Source organism: Cibotium barometz, chromosome 57, assembly GCF_041138505.1.
Source record: "Cibotium barometz isolate CiBa-2024 chromosome 57, ASM4113850v1, whole genome shotgun sequence".
In the NCBI taxonomy this organism is placed as follows: Eukaryota; Viridiplantae; Streptophyta; class Polypodiopsida; order Cyatheales; family Cibotiaceae; genus Cibotium; species Cibotium barometz.
The window spans coordinates 40,027,528-40,047,630 of record NC_141102.1 but is presented as its reverse complement, the minus strand read 5'-3'; the positions used below and the strand labels follow the sequence as shown (position 1 = coordinate 40,047,630).

The 20,103-nt window shown below is 46.9% G+C and overlaps 1 protein-coding gene across 1 annotated transcript in view; it reads right to left on the bottom strand.

Moving 5' to 3' along the window:
• Nucleotides 1-1,494: 1,494 nt before the first annotated feature.
• Nucleotides 1,495-20,103, bottom strand: part of LOC147606743 (uncharacterized) — a 130,525-nt gene continuing 111,916 nt past the window's right edge. Inside the window, exon 3 of the mRNA XM_086792174.1 lies at nucleotides 1,495-1,823. Coding sequence (XP_086648300.1) covers nucleotides 1,768-1,823 — 56 coding nt within the window. The 3' untranslated portion in view covers nucleotides 1,495-1,767. The remainder of the gene's footprint in view (nucleotides 1,824-20,103) is intronic.

Sequence of the window (20,103 nt, the reverse complement as noted above, 5' to 3'; positions counted from 1 at the left end):
TAAAAAAAATCATCCATACATTATTATTACAATCAAACAAAAAATACTAAATAACATGATTTTTCATTTTTCACAAACATAAGGCCCCTCTTTGAATGCTTTTCGCCCAGGGTTGATTTTTAATGGCCGTTATGAAAATTTTCATGGAGCCATCAAAAATACACTACAAAACGAGCAAAAAGCAACCCTGTAGTGCCTCCCTTGGAGTTTCATCAGGTCAAATGTTTGGCATGAGAAGTGAAGGAATCACACGAATGCATGGGTGCATAATGCACATAACCACATGTGTGTGTGTCAATACATGGAAGAGTATGTGTAATGAAATCATGTGCAACCACCATGGAAAGCAAACAATATCAATTCCTTCATGTTTAATTATGTGAATATACAATTTTCAAATCAAAAATTTTTATTAAAAGAACTTGAATCTAGGACCAAGCTCTACATGCCTATTGAATCAAAATTTTAAAACAAATTGAATCTAGGACGATTTGTATGCCCATTGCCGAGATACGAAGAAGCATTCTGAACAAACTACAAATGCTCCATAAAAAGTGTGTACCTTTAGGCCATGTTATGCAAGGAAACATGTGGGTGCCTTCACCAACAAGATTGCCATTTCTAATCATTGTAACTAAAAATTTGTTGCAACAAATTAGTCTCTGTTCATTACATAGCAGCACTTTAATGGGCATGCCGTCCTCGGAATAGGATTTGATAGTCTTGCATTTGGCAAAGAAGCATATAGAGTTCACATAAATTTGCTTTTATCACTCAACCCTATCCTATGTATCAGAGGGGTAACCTGATATTGATGGGTCAACTTAAGAGTCAATAACAGCACAGTTAGCAACAAGAAACCTCTTTAAACTCCTACAAGAAATTCATCCCCAAGAGCGGCACCTTGTGGCCAAATGGACTCGGATCAAGTATTTTCACATGTGAGCATGCTCCAAGCATGGAAGATGGCATGGGTAAGAAGGACACACATTGAATGTACATATTGGTGTGGCCATCACTGTAGCTAAACATGTTGCTTATTTGAGCAAAGGGTACAGGAAGAGATCAAATAAGCATTAAGAGGAGCAAATGTCATAGCAATGGAAAACAATTATGCCATTTATAAGAGCTCATTCTATTGGGCGCCAAAATAACTGATTCCATGTGGAGCAAGCTGGTGCTTTCATTGTCTACCTACAACTTGGGTGCTCACACTGGAGTATAAAGCAAAAGCTTAAGCTTAGTGTTTATCGTGACAATTTCAAGTATGTTCCAACTGCAATGAAGTCAAGCTACATTCATTTCAGTATGTTCTATGGTTGATAGTAGAGTGGCGTCATAATGATACAAGTCGAGCCTTTTAACAAAGCTTACCACAGGCACATTGTTGAAGTTTAGGAAAGGTGGTGAATTTCGTTTTAGAAGATGAGGCTGCTTATTAGTGCTATCTGCTGGCGAGTTTTTTTTGGCAGAATCTGAAAGATGTCACACCACTCCACAAATGGAACCACTGTTATTGATCCACTCCACAAACAGTAGTACAAAAAAATACATTAAGCTGCTTTGTAGAAATATCTGCACAATTATGGCAAAATTTGAAGTGTAGCAAAGATAATTTCAGCACCGGTATGATCCATAATGCATATCAAGCCTTTGACAACTGTTACGACAATGTGCTTTAAAAGGCACTATGCCAAACTCAAATCTGTTGTTAGCCACAATAGTTTGCCAGAACTTAAATCATAATCCCATAAATTTCAACTGCTGCTATTGTACAGCCTTCTTGAAATTGCTCCGGTATTTTTGTGAGACGACGAACAAAACTGCACAAATGTGATGATGTTACACATTCTTTTAGTTGAAGCAGCACCACCAACTCCACAGCACAATAACTAGATAGAATAATATCTTGTTCATGATAGTTTGTGAAGATGATTCATACTAGAAAATAACAATTGCTAGCCTGTTCGTTTAAAAGACTATTTCCCAGCCATATTATAGGATGGTGTGGAAGGTATTTCCACTCTCCATTATGTAGCTCGCTCACCGAAGACCTCAGTTTGACAACTCAGTTCTCTCAACCCACTAAGATGGTTGGCATGTCATCAAACATGAAAGTTGAATTATAAATATGTGCTGAGATTTACTGCAGGCTAACTTTATGCTGATTTAGCATGTTCTAATTAACCTTTCATGGTGCATAATATGGTGTGGTCTAGTTTGGTTAGCAAATATACCCTGGCCAGGCACCTGAGCCTGCTTGGCCAGGGGTGGGGCATGTGAAGTACCTTAGAAACCTTTCATTTTTTCACACACAGAGCCATGCATACATACACATGTATGTATGTATTGTACATACATATTGCATGTATGTGTGTGTGTGTGTGTGTGTGTGTGTGTGTGTGTGTGCATGTATTGTACCGGTGTACAGTAGCTCCCCTTTGGGAATCAAAACTTTCAAACCTCCTTTGAAATCCGTAGTGTTACATGTTTTCGAAGGTTCTGACAACCCTGGTGGCCTCTATAATCGTCTACATAATGTGCTGGTTGACCTCTGCATAACCAGCATAATGATACAAGACCATACGGGTCGTACCATACATCTTGCCACATTGTGTGCACGCTTGTAAAGGGTTTTCAAGTCCCAGAGGCACATGGCTTATGGGGATGACAGGCTGGGAGCGTAAGGAGCATATATAAACAGCAAAGAACTCAGTATGAACTCATGTAACCAAAGGAGCAATTTGGACGGCTTTTGGGCAGCCCAAACCAGCCAGCCAGGGACTGGGCCTGTGAAACAGCCCTAAACATACATGCATGCATACATACATACACAGACACATACATGCAATATGTACAATACATACACACGTGTGTATGTATGTATGCATGGCTGTGTGTGAAAAAATGAAACATTTCTAAGGTACCATATATCAGAAACCATACGGGTCGTACCATAAATCTTGCCCCATTTGAGACAAGTTTTTAACGGAGGCGACATTGTGTGCATGACTGTAATGGGTTTTCAAGTCCCCAAGGCACATGGCTTATGGGGATGAATGGCTGGAAACATAAGGAGCATATAAAGACAGCAAAGAACTCATGTACATCAAGGGGAACAATTTGCACAGCTTTTGGGCAGCACAAACCAGCCCCAGCTAGGTACCCAAGGACCAGCCAGGGACTGGGCATGTGAAACAAAAAGGGAGGATTTCCTCATATTTGATTGTGAAGCTCCCCAACCAGGCAAACCAGTAGAATGGGCGATGCTGAGGGGGGCCTGCAGGGGGGCGCTATTCATAACCCCCTATGATGCAAATTTTCTGGTCCATGCTGGTCACCCACCAGCTCATGACCAGCTTGACTAGCTATGGATGCCCAAACCTGTCCGCCCAGTAGCAGATGTTCTTAGTAGAAAGACCAGCATCCAAACCAGTCAGGAGTCTACCGTTCTCAACATCTCTAGAAAAGACTTAATTAGCATAGACGATCAGCATGTCGATTCCACAGAGTTTGGTACTCAACCCAGTTTGGCTCTCAATTTTGAGCCTGGCCATTATTCACTTCACAGACATGCAAATAAGTCTAGACGAGATGTCCACTTCAAGGAAGGGGATTGGGTCTATTTACATATCATGAAACAGGGATTGAAACAAGTGGACAAACGTTGTCCCAAGCTTTCATTCCATAGTTTTGGCCCTTTTCCAATAGTTAAGAAGTTAATGGATGTCTCCATGAAGTTAATGTTGCCTACCAGTTGGACAATGCATGATGTTTTCCATGTTTCTTGGCTAAAACCATATATTGGTCCAGAAGTGTTTAATGTTTCAGATGAACAGCAGCCAGACGTGGTAGACGAAGCAGAAGTTATTGAGCCCGAGTAGATCCTTCTTCATCGTTGGAAGCATGGTTCCGATCGACGAATACGTCAGTTCTATACGAAATTCCGAGATCGAGGTACCCACGAACCCTTATGGATAGATGAGGAGTTCTTCCAGGAGTACCCCCAGTTGTTGGTGGACTACTTGAAAGCCATGAACCTGCCGCAAAGCTAAGCAGGAGGGAATGTCACATGCACTCTGCACTCAGTGCATGGTGACAAACTGGCTTATCATCAGCAGTGTAACATTTGTACATTATTAGAACCCAGTAGGATGATATTTGTCGTATGTCGCGATCCCATTGTATATCCTCAGTCCATGATAAGTCACGCACGAGCTACGTAGGTCATTCCTCAGCCTTAGCGGGTCAGTCAGTCAGTCAGTCAAGTCCCTTAACCCACTTGGAGAGAATCATTCATGCATCATGCATGTAGAGTCAGTAGAAGCCTTAGGGTTTGCATCAAAAAGCACTCTGCATTTTGCATAACATGCATTCATATGCCTGTGCATCACTTAGAACATCACAGAAGCCTTAGAAAACTTACTAGGATTTATTTGGTATTTTTTCAATATTTTATAGTATTTTACTAGCATTTAATGCCATTTATAAACATAAAGTTTACTAAATTTATGACTGGTCAACTTGACCAACCCCCATAAATAGGCATGCATGGTGCTTAGAAGAGCATTCAGTCCTCAGAATCCAGGCGCCTCATATCCTCAGTCCCAGGAGCATCCCCGCCTGCAGCCATAGTCTCATCCAGCCCTTGGAGCTTCTGCGTTTGCTTCTCCAGCCCTTGGGAACCTGCGTTCTTGCTCCAGTCAACCCTCGCAGTCCAACGCAGCAGTACAGCAGTCCTTGCAGATCTTAGGCTCAGCCATTCAGGTCATAGGCGCAGCCAGTCAGCACCTCCACAGGCCCCAAAACAGTATATATCTCTGCGTTTGTGCACATATCATAGCCGGCAGGTGTTCAGTTCAGACCAGCCTTGCGTTTTCAGTTCTGCAACAGTCCTACAGCAGTTCTTCCACCTTTGTGCATCATCCATACATCCTTCAGTCATCTGGTGAAGGTAACACAGCATTTTCAGCATACTTTCATAGCTTAGAACAGTTCACTACAGTCCTTCCCACAGGCAGGGAGGAGAGAGAGAGAGAAAGAGAGAAAGAAAGATTTTATTAACGTCTTCCAAAAGACCGAACTCGGCCTATGAGACAAATTGGTGTACCTCTATGGGGTATCCTTTGTCATCCCAACAAAATGAAAAAGTACTGAACTAAAAAGCTGAATCTGGGTGTGCAATAAGTACAATGAGTGGGGGAGGGGATGGAGCTCTACTACTAGGAGAATGCAAAGCTATATGCATGGAGTATACAATCATGATATGCAACCTAGCTAGCTCCATCCTGTACCATACTGGGGATATAAAATGCTATACATCAATAAAGGGGGTGTCCAGAGCTCCCTGAAGAACATGCCTCGGTTTGCTCTGAAGCAAGCCAGTCGCTCCGCACCCTCTCTGTGAAACTGAGCTCTGATCTCTGTCATCTCTCTCTGGTATAGGCGTGGTGTACGAAAGCCAGGTGTCCTCTGTCTCCTGTGGACTCTGAGTGTCTCTGCTCTCTGGAGAGTAATTCCTTGCCGTGTAGGGACTGGGAGTGGGATGGATCTCTGAAAAAATGTAGTAATCTGTGTCTGTCGTCCCCCCTCTGGAGCTGTCTGAGCCTGTAATGATGTCTCTCTGTGACGCTGTATGTCTAGAATGAATCTCCCCAGTATGCGCTGGTTTGCTGCCTCAAAGATCTGGTGTAGGGAATGTGGCTCTCTGAATGAAATGGGATCTCTCTCTCTGATGGCTGTATATGCTCTGCATCTGCATACATAATGCTCCTCACTCTCCACCTCCTCTCTGCACAATCTGCATACCCTCTTCTCTCGGGGGATCCGTGCTGCTCTGCCAATCTCAATCTCCAATCGATGTGATGAAACTCTAAGCTGACCAATAGCCACTCGGGAGCCGTGTGGTAAAAAGCCCTCCATGTATCTAGGCCTCTCTATAAATCCATCATCAGTGATACTCATGAACGTGTCAATCTAGCTCTGGCTGCTGAACCCATGGTGAAGCGTGTGGCTGCTCTACAGAGAAGGTAACACCTAGATACACGTATGATGTCACCACCTCCACCTGGCGTCCTGCGAGAGTAAATGTCAGCTGACTCCTGCCCTGTCTCGATGTATGAAAGACCATAACCTTGGTTTTCCCAAGGTTCACAGTAAGACCCCTCTGTGTGCAGAAATCATCGAGTGCATGTAGATGCTGCTGTTGACCTCTTGGAGACTCAGAGACTAATACAATATCATCAGCATAAAGCATAATATGTACTGAGGTACCTGCTAAATCAACTCCATCTCCGCCTCCCCGTGTAATGAAGTCAGCCACCTCATCAATGTATAACCCAAATAGCGTGGGGGAAAGTGGGCATCCTTGCTTCACACCAATGGTGCTATAGTCTCGGACATACCTCCTGGACATCTGACTCGCCCAAAAACCTGCTCATATAATGCATAGATGCCCCATGTCATATCTGCTGGTATGCCAAGAGACTGCAGGCGCTGAAAGAGCCTCTCGTGGTGCTGTGTCAAATGCCTTGGTATCAGAGCATAGACTTCCTTGGAAGCGGAGGCTTCCTTCTATCAATAAGGAAGAGAAAAGATCTCAAGTGGGGACCACACTTACCATCATTGCTGTTAAGCATGGCTAGCCGCTTCATAGCTTATGAAGCAAGAGCATGAGCAGTAGACAGCTTGTTGATCTAAGGATTTATGAATTCACAGAATTTTATCGTGGAAGTGTGAAGTTGGCTTTATGTGCACACGTTTCGCACTCTTTCCATATGGATATTGTGGATTATATTATCAAGCTTACAGGCAAGCTATATGGAGATATTTCTTTTGGCTTCATGACCAACCTGGCAAAGAAAAGCTAAGTATACTTTGAGTTTGCAAAGTTGGTGCGTTGGCTATTTACTATGAAGTGTTTTTGATGTTCACTAACACTTGTATAGCTATGCAAGGAGAAGGTGTTGTTGTTTGCCTTGAGATGGTTTCAGGGAAACATTGTTTATGGCTCCCTTTAATGGGATGAATTCTTTTCATGGCTCCCTTTAATGGGATGAATTCTTTTCATGGCTCTCTTTATTGGGATGGATTATATCTATGGAGATTTCTTTCTTGGACGAGATTTATATAGATATTGGGCTTCACAAGCAATTTTTATGGACGAATCTGTCCGAGTTTATAGAGAAGAAATCTTTGGATATCTCATGGATATGATGCTTTTATGGATAAAGTCCACCTCTACTCCAAGGTGTGTGGTTAGCACGGAGAATGTGGTAAGAGTTATGGTATACAAGGATTATGGTATACAGGTGTATGGATTCCTGGACTTCTTTTCTAGGAATTTGGATCCATCCTCAGGTTTATGGATTATGTTTATGGCTCCCTTTTACTGGGATGGATTATTCTTTTTGGCTCCCTTTATTTGGGATGCATTGGACTTATGGAACTCATGATTCACATACCCTGTGTAGTGTTCTCTTGTCCTACGTGCTCTCTTGAAGATTGTTTCTACCATGTGAGGGTGGAACAATAGAGAGCAGATGGAAGGGAACATGGGCACTTCAAAGGGTAGTGACAAGCACAACATACCCTGTGTAGTGTTCTTGTCCTACGTGCTCTCTTGAAGATTGTTTCTACCATGTGTGGGTGGAACAATAGAGAGCAGATGGAAGGGAACATGGGCACTTGAGAGGGTAGTGTGAGTTGGTGGCCGAAATGCTTATAAACTATGTGTAGCAGAAATGCGTATGGAACACCAGGTTATCTATGCCTGCGAGTGATTGTTTTCAGGACTCCTTGTTTAGCCGCCCTGTGTAGTATTTCTCTTGTCCTAAGTGCTCTTCAAGATGTTGCTACCTTGCTTGGTAGAACATAGAGCCAACGGTAGAGAATATGGGCACTGAAGTCAGGCCGGGCGTCAAGGCAGCTCCTTGGTGATCTACATCGACATACCATTGTTTTCTAAATGCTGAATTTCATATGCATTGGCATGGAGGATTTGGCAATGGCTGCCCGTGAAGCTATGTATTGAATTTCTCCAATAGTAATACAATTTACTCAAGGGAGGGGTCGGCCGTTCCGGCTCATTGTGTCTCTTGTAAGCCCACCTCTCATCCAAGGTGTGTGGTCAGAGTACCAACACGGAGTGCAAGTGGTAAAGTGGACATGACGGGACTTATGTCTATGCCAACGGTCATGTGGACCGATGTCTTGTTGGCAGGAGACTTATTTTGTCTCGCCCATTTACTTGGGACATGGATTATGATATCTGGACTTATGGGACTGATTTGTCTCGCCCATTTACTTGGGACATGGATTATGCTATCTGGACTTATGGGACTGTTTTGTCTCACCCATTTATCTTGGGACATGATTTTGATATTGGTATTATGGAGACTTATTTAGTCTCGCCCATTTCTTTGGGACATGGATTCTTCAGTTATATTGGATTTTTTGAGACTGTCTCGTCTCGCCCAATCGATGGGACATGATTATATCTTGAATATATGGCTTGAAGCTTAAAGTTGCGGACAACTTTTAAGAAGTTGGGGAGGATGTCACCAACCTGGACATTTCCCAGTCTAAAAGGGGTCTGGTGGACTCCAGGATGTTTAAATATTTGGAAAGTACAAGCTTTGGGAATGGGGGATTATCCTAGAATACAAAGGACCACACTCCTAAAATTTAGGAGAGTTGCTATTTTTGGCCCGACTCCGATGGAAATTCTGTTCGCGTCATTACATTTGGAATTGAGCAGATACCAAGAGTTGGCAAAGTGCCTATGACAGAATGTCTACCAGTTGGGATATTTTTAGAGGTAAAGATTATGGAAGGACCCATCTCTTAGATTGGGACATGTGGCAAGAAAGTGGACCAAAGTGAGACAAGTGGCCTGACACTTGTTAGAAAAAGGATCAAAGTGAGACAAGTGGCCTCACACTTGTCATTTCAGCTATTGTGTGGCTCTCCACTTGTCATTGTAGCCTTCTCTTGCCATTTTAGCTCATGGGAGGCCCAAATCTATAAATTGGAGAGCTCTCTCTTCATTAATGGAGGCTCTCTTGCTGCACACTAGCCTCTACCACCGTTGAAGGCTTCTCTAATGATGGCTACTCTCTTTCTCTCTCTCTTGAAGGCTGCCCATGAAGAATACCGGCTGTTGGGGACTGTTTTGGAGGCTTCCATCGCGAAGAAATACTGAAGGCAAGGGTATTCAATCATTTATTATGATTTCTAGCCATTGTATGTGTTGTACCAGCATTTGTACTTGATGTACCTGCTGTACCAGCCATTGTACCTGCTGTACCAGCCATTGTACTTGCTGTACCAGCTTCTGTACTTGCTGTACCTGCTGTACCGCCCACCATACCGGCTGTACCAGCCACTGTACCTGCTGTACCAGCCACTGTACTTGCTGTACCAGCTTTTGTACTTGCTGTACCTGCTGTACCAGCCACTGTACCGGCTGTACCAGCCACTGTACCTGCTGTACCAGCCATTGTACTTACTGTACCAGCCATTGTACCTACTGTACCGGCTGAATGGAGAGTTGTACTTGCTGTACTAGCTCTATTGCATGAAGACCCGTGGTTTTTGGGGAAGAATCAGTACCCACACGGAGGTATATGGATTACATTGATGGCTCGGCATTTCTACAGCCTATGTTCCGGCTTGGTAGCCTTGTGTTGGGCTGTGCTATGGCATTTGTATAGGGATAATCCGGCATCTCCCGTGGGGAGAGTAAGGCCCTCAAAGCTTGTACATGATATTATTCTCCTTGGGTAATAAAATACTCCAAGGGGGGGGGGGGGGGGGGGGGGGGGGGGGGGGGGGAGGGGGGGAGGGGTTGGCCCATTCCGGCCTCTATGCGGTGTCACACGTGCAAGCTCCATTTTCAGCATTTGTGGATGTTTTGTCCAGCTTTATGTTTTATGCAAAGTGATGATGGATATGTGTTAAGGCTGTGGCCATGTTTAAATGTTTTAATATGCATTGATGGTATCAACAAGTGTGTCAAACCTGCTCATATAATGCATAGATGCCCCATGTCATATCTGCTGGTATGCCAAGAGACTGCAGGCGCTGAAAGAGCCTCTCTCGTGGTGCTGTGTCAAATGCCTTGCGGAAATCCACAAAGCAGCAATAGAGCTTTCTCTTCCTCACTCTGGCCTAATCAATCATACATCTCAAAGTGAATACATGGTCAGTGGTAGAGAAAGCTCTCCTGAAGCATGCCTGCCCTGATAAGTGTAAACCTGCTCGCTCAACATATAAGCTAAGCTCTTGCTCCAACACTGCACCATAGAGTTTGGCCAGCACGTGGCCAACCATAACCGTCCTGTAGTTGCTCGGATCGAGCATATCCCCTGTTTTGTGAATCGGCACAATGGTGTGCATCGTCCACTCCGCAGGCAAACCCTCTGCTAGTGCCCTGTTAAACAGGTGTGCAAGAAAAGGAGCCAAAGAATCTACTGCATATATGAGATGCTCACCCTGCAGGCCCATATGATAGGCGGCCCGTCCATGCTGTAGGCGGCGGATAGCTTCCTGTACCATCGAGTGGGTAAAGAAGCTAGCTGTGGTAGGTCGAGGCTCCTGTGGCTGAGGTATAGGTGGCTGCTATGGGGCATGGTATAGGCCCTCTGCATATGTGTGCCATGTCTGTGGGTCTGCAATAGGTGTCAGTGTCCGGGGCTCTCTGAAGTGCCGCCATGAGATAGGGCTATCTCTACTCATGAAGAAATGAAAGATCTCTAGCTCCTGTATCTCTGCGAAGGCCCGCCTTTTGCGGCGAGTAAGTCTCCTCATCTCTCTCCTCGACTCCTGCTCTGTGATGGCTCCCAAGGCTCTCTCTATGCGGAGCCGTGAGTATAGGGCTCTGCACTCGTCATCATACCATCTGTTCTGGGGCATAGTCCCAGATCTCGTAGGCTCTCCTGGGTGGACACGATGTGGGAAGCTCTGTAATGCAGCCGTGTGTAGGAGTGACGCCAGCTGGGCTGTAATGGTATCCATAGGTGCCAAGGGATCCATGAGTAGGAGCCCATCCTCTACTCTGCCAGTGTATATGTCTGCCATGTCATGTGTGAAGTAGATGGTAGTGTGTGGCGTCGGTATGTGGGGGGCTGGTGATACTGGTGATCCAGCTAGTGAAAATGCCAAGTATGTATGATCTGCCCCAATAGGACGAGGTGGAATGGAGAATGAGGTGACAGCTGTGATGCTTCCAAAGACCCCATAATGTAGTCTACCACCGTGCCTCCGGTCCGTGTATGACCCCCATGTGGGAAGCATGTCAGCCCTCCTGATCCAGGCCACTGTAGCATCCCGTTATAAATAACGAGACAATGCCTGGCTCCCAACTCTAGTAAATGGTCTCCATAATGTCCCCTGTCTGGTCCAGTGTCCTCTGATGCCCGTCTAGCCCCTATCTCCTGTGGATCCACAGGGTGGAGGATCTCCATGTCATCATAGTCATACACCTCACACTGTCTGCTCTGTGTAAGCATTGTAGTCGCCCGTAAGAAATACTTCCCCTAGTGTAGAATAATGCATAATCTCCTCTGACAGACAAGTGTATGGCGAGGCTCCTGTCTCCTCCTCCTCTGGCATGTCCTCTGTAATGACATAGGAGGATCCTGATGGAGGAAAGTAACATAGGGCTATGTATATAACCCTGTCCTGTGAGAGTTGTAAGCTGATCCACATGTATCTGGCCTCTGGATCTTGTGTTACCACTCTCAGTCTCCCCTATAGCTCCCGTCTGAATAGAACTGCTATCCCCCCCGACCCTCTCGAGGTACCTTGGCGTGTGGTCCTCCTGTATGCTGACTCCCACTGGAATCCCTCTACTCGAGGTAGCCCTCTCTCTGGGCTCTGATGTGTCTCTGTCAGAAGTATGATGTCTCTCCCCACCATAACATGCTCCAGTCGTCCAGGCTGCACCCATAGTGAACCATTATAGTTCCATATTGCCATGTGTATCTCTGTCAGTGGCCTGGTCTGTGTCCCATAGGCCCCAAACCGCTAATCCATGGGCCGGCCATCAATGATGACCCGACCATCTCGATAGAAGGCCTTCTTGCCTTCTCTCCTCGCGTGTAATGTGTGTGTGTGTGTGTGAGGGTTGGGCTAGGTTGGGAGGAGAGAGAAAGAGAGGATAGGGGTAATAGAGAGGGTTGTGGGCTAGGAGGAGAGAGAGGATAGGGGTAACAGAAAGAGTTGGGCTGGGATGGAAGGAGAGAGGATGAGGGAACAAGAGAAAGAGGATAGGGGTAATAGAGGGTATAGAGAAAGAGTGGATCAAACAAGCTCATTCCATGCCTATCCCCCACATGGTGATCCCCTATATGACACATGGCAGCATTCAAGAGCTCCCCCCCTTCACACACAGATATCATAAAATTTTCCTCCATCAAGCCTCTCTATGTAAGAAGCTCCTTTTTTTGAAAAAAAAAATAAATCCCAAAGCTAATTTGTGCCCATTGTATCGGCTATACCTGTGACTCGAATGTTGAGGCGGCGGGCATGCCTCATCTTCTCCTCCTCAATGGTGGTGTGAATGATTTGGTGTTCTTCCCTTTGAGTCTCCTCCCTCACTTGTTTACGGATGTTCTTCTTCACCACCTCAACCCATCCTGACTGCTTGGCTTCGAGTTTTCCCTCCATGTCCTTTGTGATCTCCTTGGAGATCTCTTCTTTGATGGCCGTGAGAGTGTTGTCATTGATCTCCCCTTCTTCCTTCTCAGTATTCTTGATGGCTACCAGTTCCACTTTCAATGCACTCACCTCCTCCTTGAGTGCCGAGGCAGGCACGCTTCAGGAGAGCTTTCTCTACCACTGGCCATGTATTCACTTTGAGATGTATGATTGATCAGGCCAGAGTGAGGAAGAGAAAGCTCTATTGCTGCTTTGTGGATTTCCGCAAGGCATTTGACATAGTACCATGAGAGAGGCTCTTTCAGCGCCTGCAGTCTCTTGGCATACCAGCAGATATGACATGGGGCATCTATGCATTATATGTGCAGGTTTTTGGGCGAGTCAGATGTCCAGGAGGTATGTCAGAGACTATTGCTAGCACCATTGGTGTGAAGCAAGGATGCCCACTTTCCCCCACGCTATTTGGGTTATACATTGATAAGGTGGCAGATTCATTACACAGGGAGGCGGAGATGGAGTTGATTTAGCAGGTACCTCAGTACATATTATGCTTTATGCTGATGATATTGTATTAGTGTCTGAGTCTCCAAGAGGTCTACAGCAGCATCTACATGCACTCGATGATTTCTACACACAGAGGGGTCTTAGTGTGAACCTTGGGAAAACCAAGGTTATGGTCTTTCATACATCGAGACAAGGCAGGAGTCAGCTGACATTCACTCTCGCAAGACGCCAGGTGGAGGTGGTGACATCATACATGTACCTAGGGGTTACCTTCTCTGCAGCAGCAGGCAGCCACAGGCTTCACCATGGGTTCAGCAGAGCAGCCAGAGCTAGATTGACATGGGGATATGCAGCATTGGCTATGCTAGAGAGACAGTGCCACCAGGCGCATTTTCACGAGCTCCAGTCGAAGGGGTGGCTATTTGACACATTAGTCATACCGGCATTGATGTATGGAGCAGCGGTATAGGCGCCAGGCCTTGCTACCCGTTGGTGGACACAGATAGAGAGACCACAGGCCCTCATGATGGCACGCATGATACGCAGCAAACCGTTAGTACCTCATGACATTATCCGAGCAGAGTTTGCTGCGCCTCCTATGATGGTAGAGGCCATATTCCAGACTATATGCCTGCTAGACACATTCAAAGAGATACCACAGGACAGATTGTCATACAGAGCTTTTGAGGCATCTAGACAGCTGGCTGAGGCAGGAGACAGAGGATCATGGTATGCACAGGTCACACATTGGTTCTCACAGCATGGCCTAGACATGGATCATCTACCGTCATTCCAATATGACAGGGATGCACCACATATCCGTCTCTCTCATAGTGAGAGGAACAGAGTATTGAGACAGGTCCTATGGCAGCTCTATACACGAGAGACATGGATATCGCCTACACAGCCTCTTCCACCGAAGATGCTATTCTACAGAGATCACTTCATGAGTATCACTGATGATGGATTTATAGAGAGGCCTAGATACATGGAGGGCTTTTTACCACACGGCTCCCGAGTGGCTATTGGTCAGCTTAGAGTTTCATCACATCGATTGGAGATCGAGACTGGCAGAGCAGCACGGATCCCCCGAGAGGAGAGGGTATGCAAATTGTGCAGAGAGGAGGTGGAGAGTGAGAAGCATTATGTATGCAGATGCAGAGCATATACAGCCATCAGAGAGAGATATCCCATTTTGTTCAAAGAGCCACATTCCGTACGCCAGATCTTTGAGGCAGCAGACCAGCGCATACTGGGGAGATTCATTCTAGACATACAACGTCACAGAGAGACATCATTACAAGCTTAGATAGCTCCACAGGGGGGACGGCAGACACAGATTACTACATTTTTTCAAAGATCCATCCCACTCCTTGCCCCTACACGGCAAGGAATTACTCTCCAGAGAGCAGAGACACTCAGACCCCACAGGAGACAGAGGACACCTGGATTTTAGACACCACGCCTATACCAGAGAGAGATGACAGAGATCAGAGCTCAGTTTCACAGAGAGGGTGCGGAGCGACTGGCTCGCTTCAGAGCAAACCCAGGCATGTTCTTCAGGCAGCTGTGGACACCCCCTTCATTGATGTATGGCATTTTATATCCCCAGTATGGTACAGGATGGAGCTAGCTAGGTTGCATATCATGATTGTATACTCCATGCATATAGCTTTGCATTCTCCTAGTAGTAGAGCTCCATTCCCTCCCCCACTCATTGTACTTATTGCACACCCAGATTCAGCTTTTTAGTTCAGTACTTTTTCATTTTGTTGGGATGACAGAGGATACCCCATACAAGTACACCGATTTGTCTCATAGGCCGAGTTCGGTCTTTTGGAAGACGTTAATAAAATCTTTCTTTCTTTCTTTCTTTCTCATATCTCTCTAAAGTTTGAAGTATTAAAGTGGAATGCTAAACTCACGAAACTCAGGATACAGAAGACGGTGTGAGCATTTGTGTGACAGGATTCTCCAATACGAGGCTTCCGCTGCATATTACAAACATTTGCATGCTTTGTGATCTTGTGCATACCCAACAAAGATACACTTTTCTGCCTTTGGATCAAGCTTCTTCCTCTTCTCATCTGGCACATGCACATGAGCAATGCTACAAAACACTTTGAGATGCCCAATGTTTGGCCTATATCCAGTAAGACACATCTCTGGCGTATTTTCATGTATGGTAGCTGTAGGTGTCTTGTTAAGCAAATACACGGCTGTGGCGCATGCTTCTGCCCAATAAAAGTTTGGCATGCTCTTCTCATTTAGCATTGCCCTAGCCACATCATCAACGACCTTGTTTTTCCTCTCAGCAACACGATTTTGCTGAGGTGTGTACTTGCATGAAAGCTACCTTCTAATGCCATTCTTCCTCAAGAAGCCCTCAAATGCATGTGAGATGTATTTACCACTTTTATCTGTTCTCAAGCATTTGGTCCAACAACCATATTACTTTTCTTCAAATGCTTTAAAATCCATCAACTTTGCTAAGACTTCACTCTTCTCTATCAGAAAATAGATCGAAGTCATGTTGCTATAATCATCAATGAAGGTTATATAGTCCCTCCTGCCACTAATGGATACCCCAATACATTACTGTGAACAATCTCAAGTGGCCTGTTGCTCATGTTGCCTTCTCTAGGGAATGGCAACCTTGCTTGCTTTTCAAACTAGCAAGCATCACATATATGCATACTCCCATCATATTTGAATCTACCAACTATGCCTCTTGATTGCATATTCTTCAACTTCTGTATGTTCACATGCCCAATACATTTGTGCCACATCTCAATATCTTGGACCATATTATGGCTTTTAGAGAATATAGCCGATTTCAACTCTGGAATACCTGCATCCAATTTGAATAACGTACCTTCCTTCTTGTCCTTGGCAATAACTCTACAGCCATTCTTAAAGTCTTCAACGAAGCAACCATGCTCGTTGAATCGTACCTGTAATCCTTGCTCAACCATTTGACCAACAGAAGCCAAACTCTTTGTAATAGAAAGCACATACAAAACATCTGACATAGACTTCACCTCGCAATTGTGCAGCACCAATGGCACACTCCAAACATGAGTGATAGCATGCTGAGTATTATCTATCTCCACATATTTTTTTTCATTCATTGGTTTCATGTTCTCAAACCACTCACCATGGCAAGTCATGTGATTTGACGCTTCCGAATTCATATACCACATGTCATCACTGTCTCCATGTGTCATCATGGAACCCACTACATGCTTCATTACAAACAAGTGATTTGCACTACCATCATGACTATCAGATGCAAAATTACCACTATGTACTCTACCCCTCTCAAATCATTATGTTTGCGATAGCAGTCACGAGCCATGTGACCAAACTTTCCACAATAGTGACATTCCACATTTTGCATAGATGATTGTTGACCTTGCTAACGACCTCTTCCACAAGCATTACCTCGACCTCTTTGAGGTGCATAACCGCGACCACCTCTTTTTTTTTCTCGAGAAAAGATCCTTTCATTAGTTATATAAAAAACGCCCGTAGGGCTACAAAAGATCTCTCCTGCTCATAAGAGAAAAAGAGTAGTGAATACAGCATGGCAGCCCGGGAGACTCTCCCTAGGTGCTGCAAAATACAAGCATCAGTACAAAGGACTGAGAGGCTAAATCATACAATAGGGGGGGGGGAAGAGCCAAACAGGTGGCATGTAGTGCCAACGGGGGGATCCCGTGTGTAAGGTGTAGAAGGAGCCACAGCGCCAAGTGGTGTGAAAGGCCTGGCGCCGCAAGATCGCCTCATCCGAGTCTCCCCGGATGCGGTCGTACTGTCCTCGCAGGGTGTGGATCAACTCCTGCCAAATCCCCCGTACAGTCTCTGCTGGTGGCTCCAATCTCCCCTCAAAGGCCGTAAAGCACCGGGCCCTCCAGGTGAACCAGATGGTGAGGCTGCTGAGGAGCTCCCATCGTAAATCCCTCTCCTGTGTCCAGCTGGCGGACGAGAAATCCGGTGCCGGAACCAGGCGAGGCTGGCCCCTAATAAATCTGATGGCCTGACTGCCCTGCTCCATCTCATAGCCCATAGCAGGCCCTGACGAAGTCGACCAAGCAGCAGCACCCCACGTAAACATACCCTCTGGAGAGAGGGGGGCTAGAATACGCAGCATCCGCAGCCAAATCTGCTGCGCCTGAGGGCAATCCCAAAGGCAATGTCTCTGTGTCTCCATAGGGTGGCCGCATCGGACGCAGGCCGCCGGAAGACCGCTGTAAACAAGCCAAGTGCCAACTGCTGAGCCCCTGTGGGCGACCAGCCACTGAAAAGTCGAGATCCTGCGGGCCTGCCGACTAGCCCAGAGCCGAGCCCAAAAATCCTCCAGGAACTCCTGTGAGAGTCCCTGTAGCCGCCAATGCCCCGCTGCCGCTGGAGAGACCGTCCTCCTCGCTGTCAAAATATGCCGCCCCAGCCGAACAGTATACTGGAAAAAGGAAATCTCTGTGGCCTCAAGGGATGCATAAGGATCATGCCACTCGTACTCCCCGGGGTCCCACTGTAGCCAGGCCAAGGGGCGCGCTGCATATGCCCATATGCGCCAATCCGGGAGCACATCAGCAGGGTCGGGGTCAATATGCCACTTCCGAGAAGCGGCGGCCACTACCCGAATCCTCTGCAAGGTGCACTCTGCAACCAAAGGCAACTCCACCTCCACTCTCTGGAGTCTGCCCTCATCCTGAATCTCATAGTAGAGGCAACTGCCATCCTCAGTGCAAGCTCTGACAGCAATCAAGATCTCCAACTGTGTAAAGGCTCCCATCCACCGTGGGGCCACTAGCTCGAGAGGCGTGAACCACTCCTCTGTGAGTGCCTCCTGAATATCATCCCTCATAATCAACCCCCCTCTGAAGTGACTCAGCCTCTCCACCTGGATCTCCTCTGGGAGACTGCAGAAGGCCTGCCAGTCTCCAAAACTACGAGCTGGGCCTGCCGCTAAAGGCCCCCAGGCTAGACGAGGCCGAGAACCCAGCATATGACGCTCTGTGCGAACCGCTGGGCTCCAGATGAGCGGCTGTCTGGCCCGCTCCTCAACACAAGAAGGAGGTCGCTGAGAGAGCCCCGGTCTCAGCAGCTCCCAAGCTCTCAGGATACTCAAAGCAAATCTGTCCTCCCATCCTCTACTGAGGCCTGTCCTCCTCATCTCTATGAAGATCCAGCGAATCTCTGGTGCCCAAGTGCCCCCTGTTGGGGGCGCCCGAGCTTGCAGCCGCCGCTGCAAGAGGAGCTCTTTCCAAGGCTCAGCGCGCCTGGAAGCAACCCCCGAACGATAAGCTTCCCCAATAAGGCTCTACTCTGATCGACTGGATCTATAATGCCCAAACCTCCCTGAGCCAGCGGAAGTGTAATAACTGTCCATGCAACCTTTGCCCGAGCTGGCTGACCGTCCCGCCCAGACCATAGAAAGTTCTTGATCAGCCTCTGTACCTGGCTGATGCAAGAGCTCGAGAAGATCCAGCAAGACGTAATGTACCACATGGTCGCTAACAGCACCTGATTTGCCACCACCACCCTCCCAGCCAAGGATAGTCGAGGTGTACTCCAATACAAAAGCTTCTTCCGAATGCTCAGAAGAAGCGGGGCAATCTGCTGCTCAAGTGACAAATCTAGGCCAATCTGGCATCCCAAATACCGCACTGCTGTGCCTGGAGGAATCCATCTAAAACCGGGGTCCGGGCTCCATGCCGGAGTGGGAGCACTACTGATCCAAAAGGCCACTGTCTTGCGCCAATTGATCAATGCTCCCGAAGCTGCACTGAAAACCTGGAGCGACTGCTCTGCCCGAAGAAGATTGGTCTCTTGGCCATGCAAAAATAAGCCCGTGTCGTCTGCAAACTCAGCATCAAGCAGGTCCTCCCCCCGGACTGGGAGCTGAAGTCCTCTCAAACCAACCTCCTTTGCCGTCAAATACATGCTCATAGCCTCTGCAAAGAAGAGAAAAAGAAAAGGGGCGAGGGGACACCCCTGACGGACTGATCTGGTCAGCTCAAAACTTGGCCCCCGTCCTCCTGCAATCAACACCTGGCTGCGAGCTGTGGAATACAGAGCCGCCACCCCTCTGATCCATCCTGGCTCAAAGCCCAGGCGAAGCATAGTGCCCTCTAAGAAACCCCAATCAACTCTATCGTATGCCTTCTTAAAATCGAGAAGCATCACGACCAAGTCCTCGCCAAGAAATCTAGCTCGGGCCATCGCCTCCCAGAAAGTAAAGATGTTGTCAAGGATATTGCGCTCCTTGACAAATCCTGTCTGAGTAGCATGAATCAACTCCCCCAGGAAGGGCTGGATCCTCAAACTCAAGGCCTTTGCTAAGACCTTGTAGACAGTATTGAGGATCGTAATAGGCCTCCAATGCCGAATATCATCTGATACTCCCTCCCCCTTGGGGATAAGATAGATCAAGCCCTCTGAAAAGCTCTGCGGCATCACCCCAGTGTCCAAAACATGTTGAAAGCCCCTGCGGAGGCCTGGCCCCAAAAGGTCCCAATAGCGCATAAAAAAGGCCGGCGTTAGTCCGTCCTCCCCTGGGCAACTATGTCTCGGTAGGACCCTCAAGGCCTCGGCAAGCTCAATCTCTGACAGAGGCGCACCTAGAACTGTACGCATACGGTCTGTGACCCTCCTCTGCACATGGGCCCACACAGTCTGTCTGCAAACATCTCGATCCTCAGTGGGCTGGCTCCGCTGAAAGCAGGTCTCTATAGAATGCAGTGGCAATGCCTCTGATCTCCCCGAGCTCAGTAGCTACCGATCCATCCGGTCTACCAAGCTGGCGGACTCCTGCTCGCGCATGACGGGGTCCAGTGATCTCAAAAAACTCTCCAGTCACTCTATCACCAAGCTGCGTCCACTGAGAGGCCTGACGACGATAGTAAAACTCATGTCTCTGCTCCTCTACCTCTC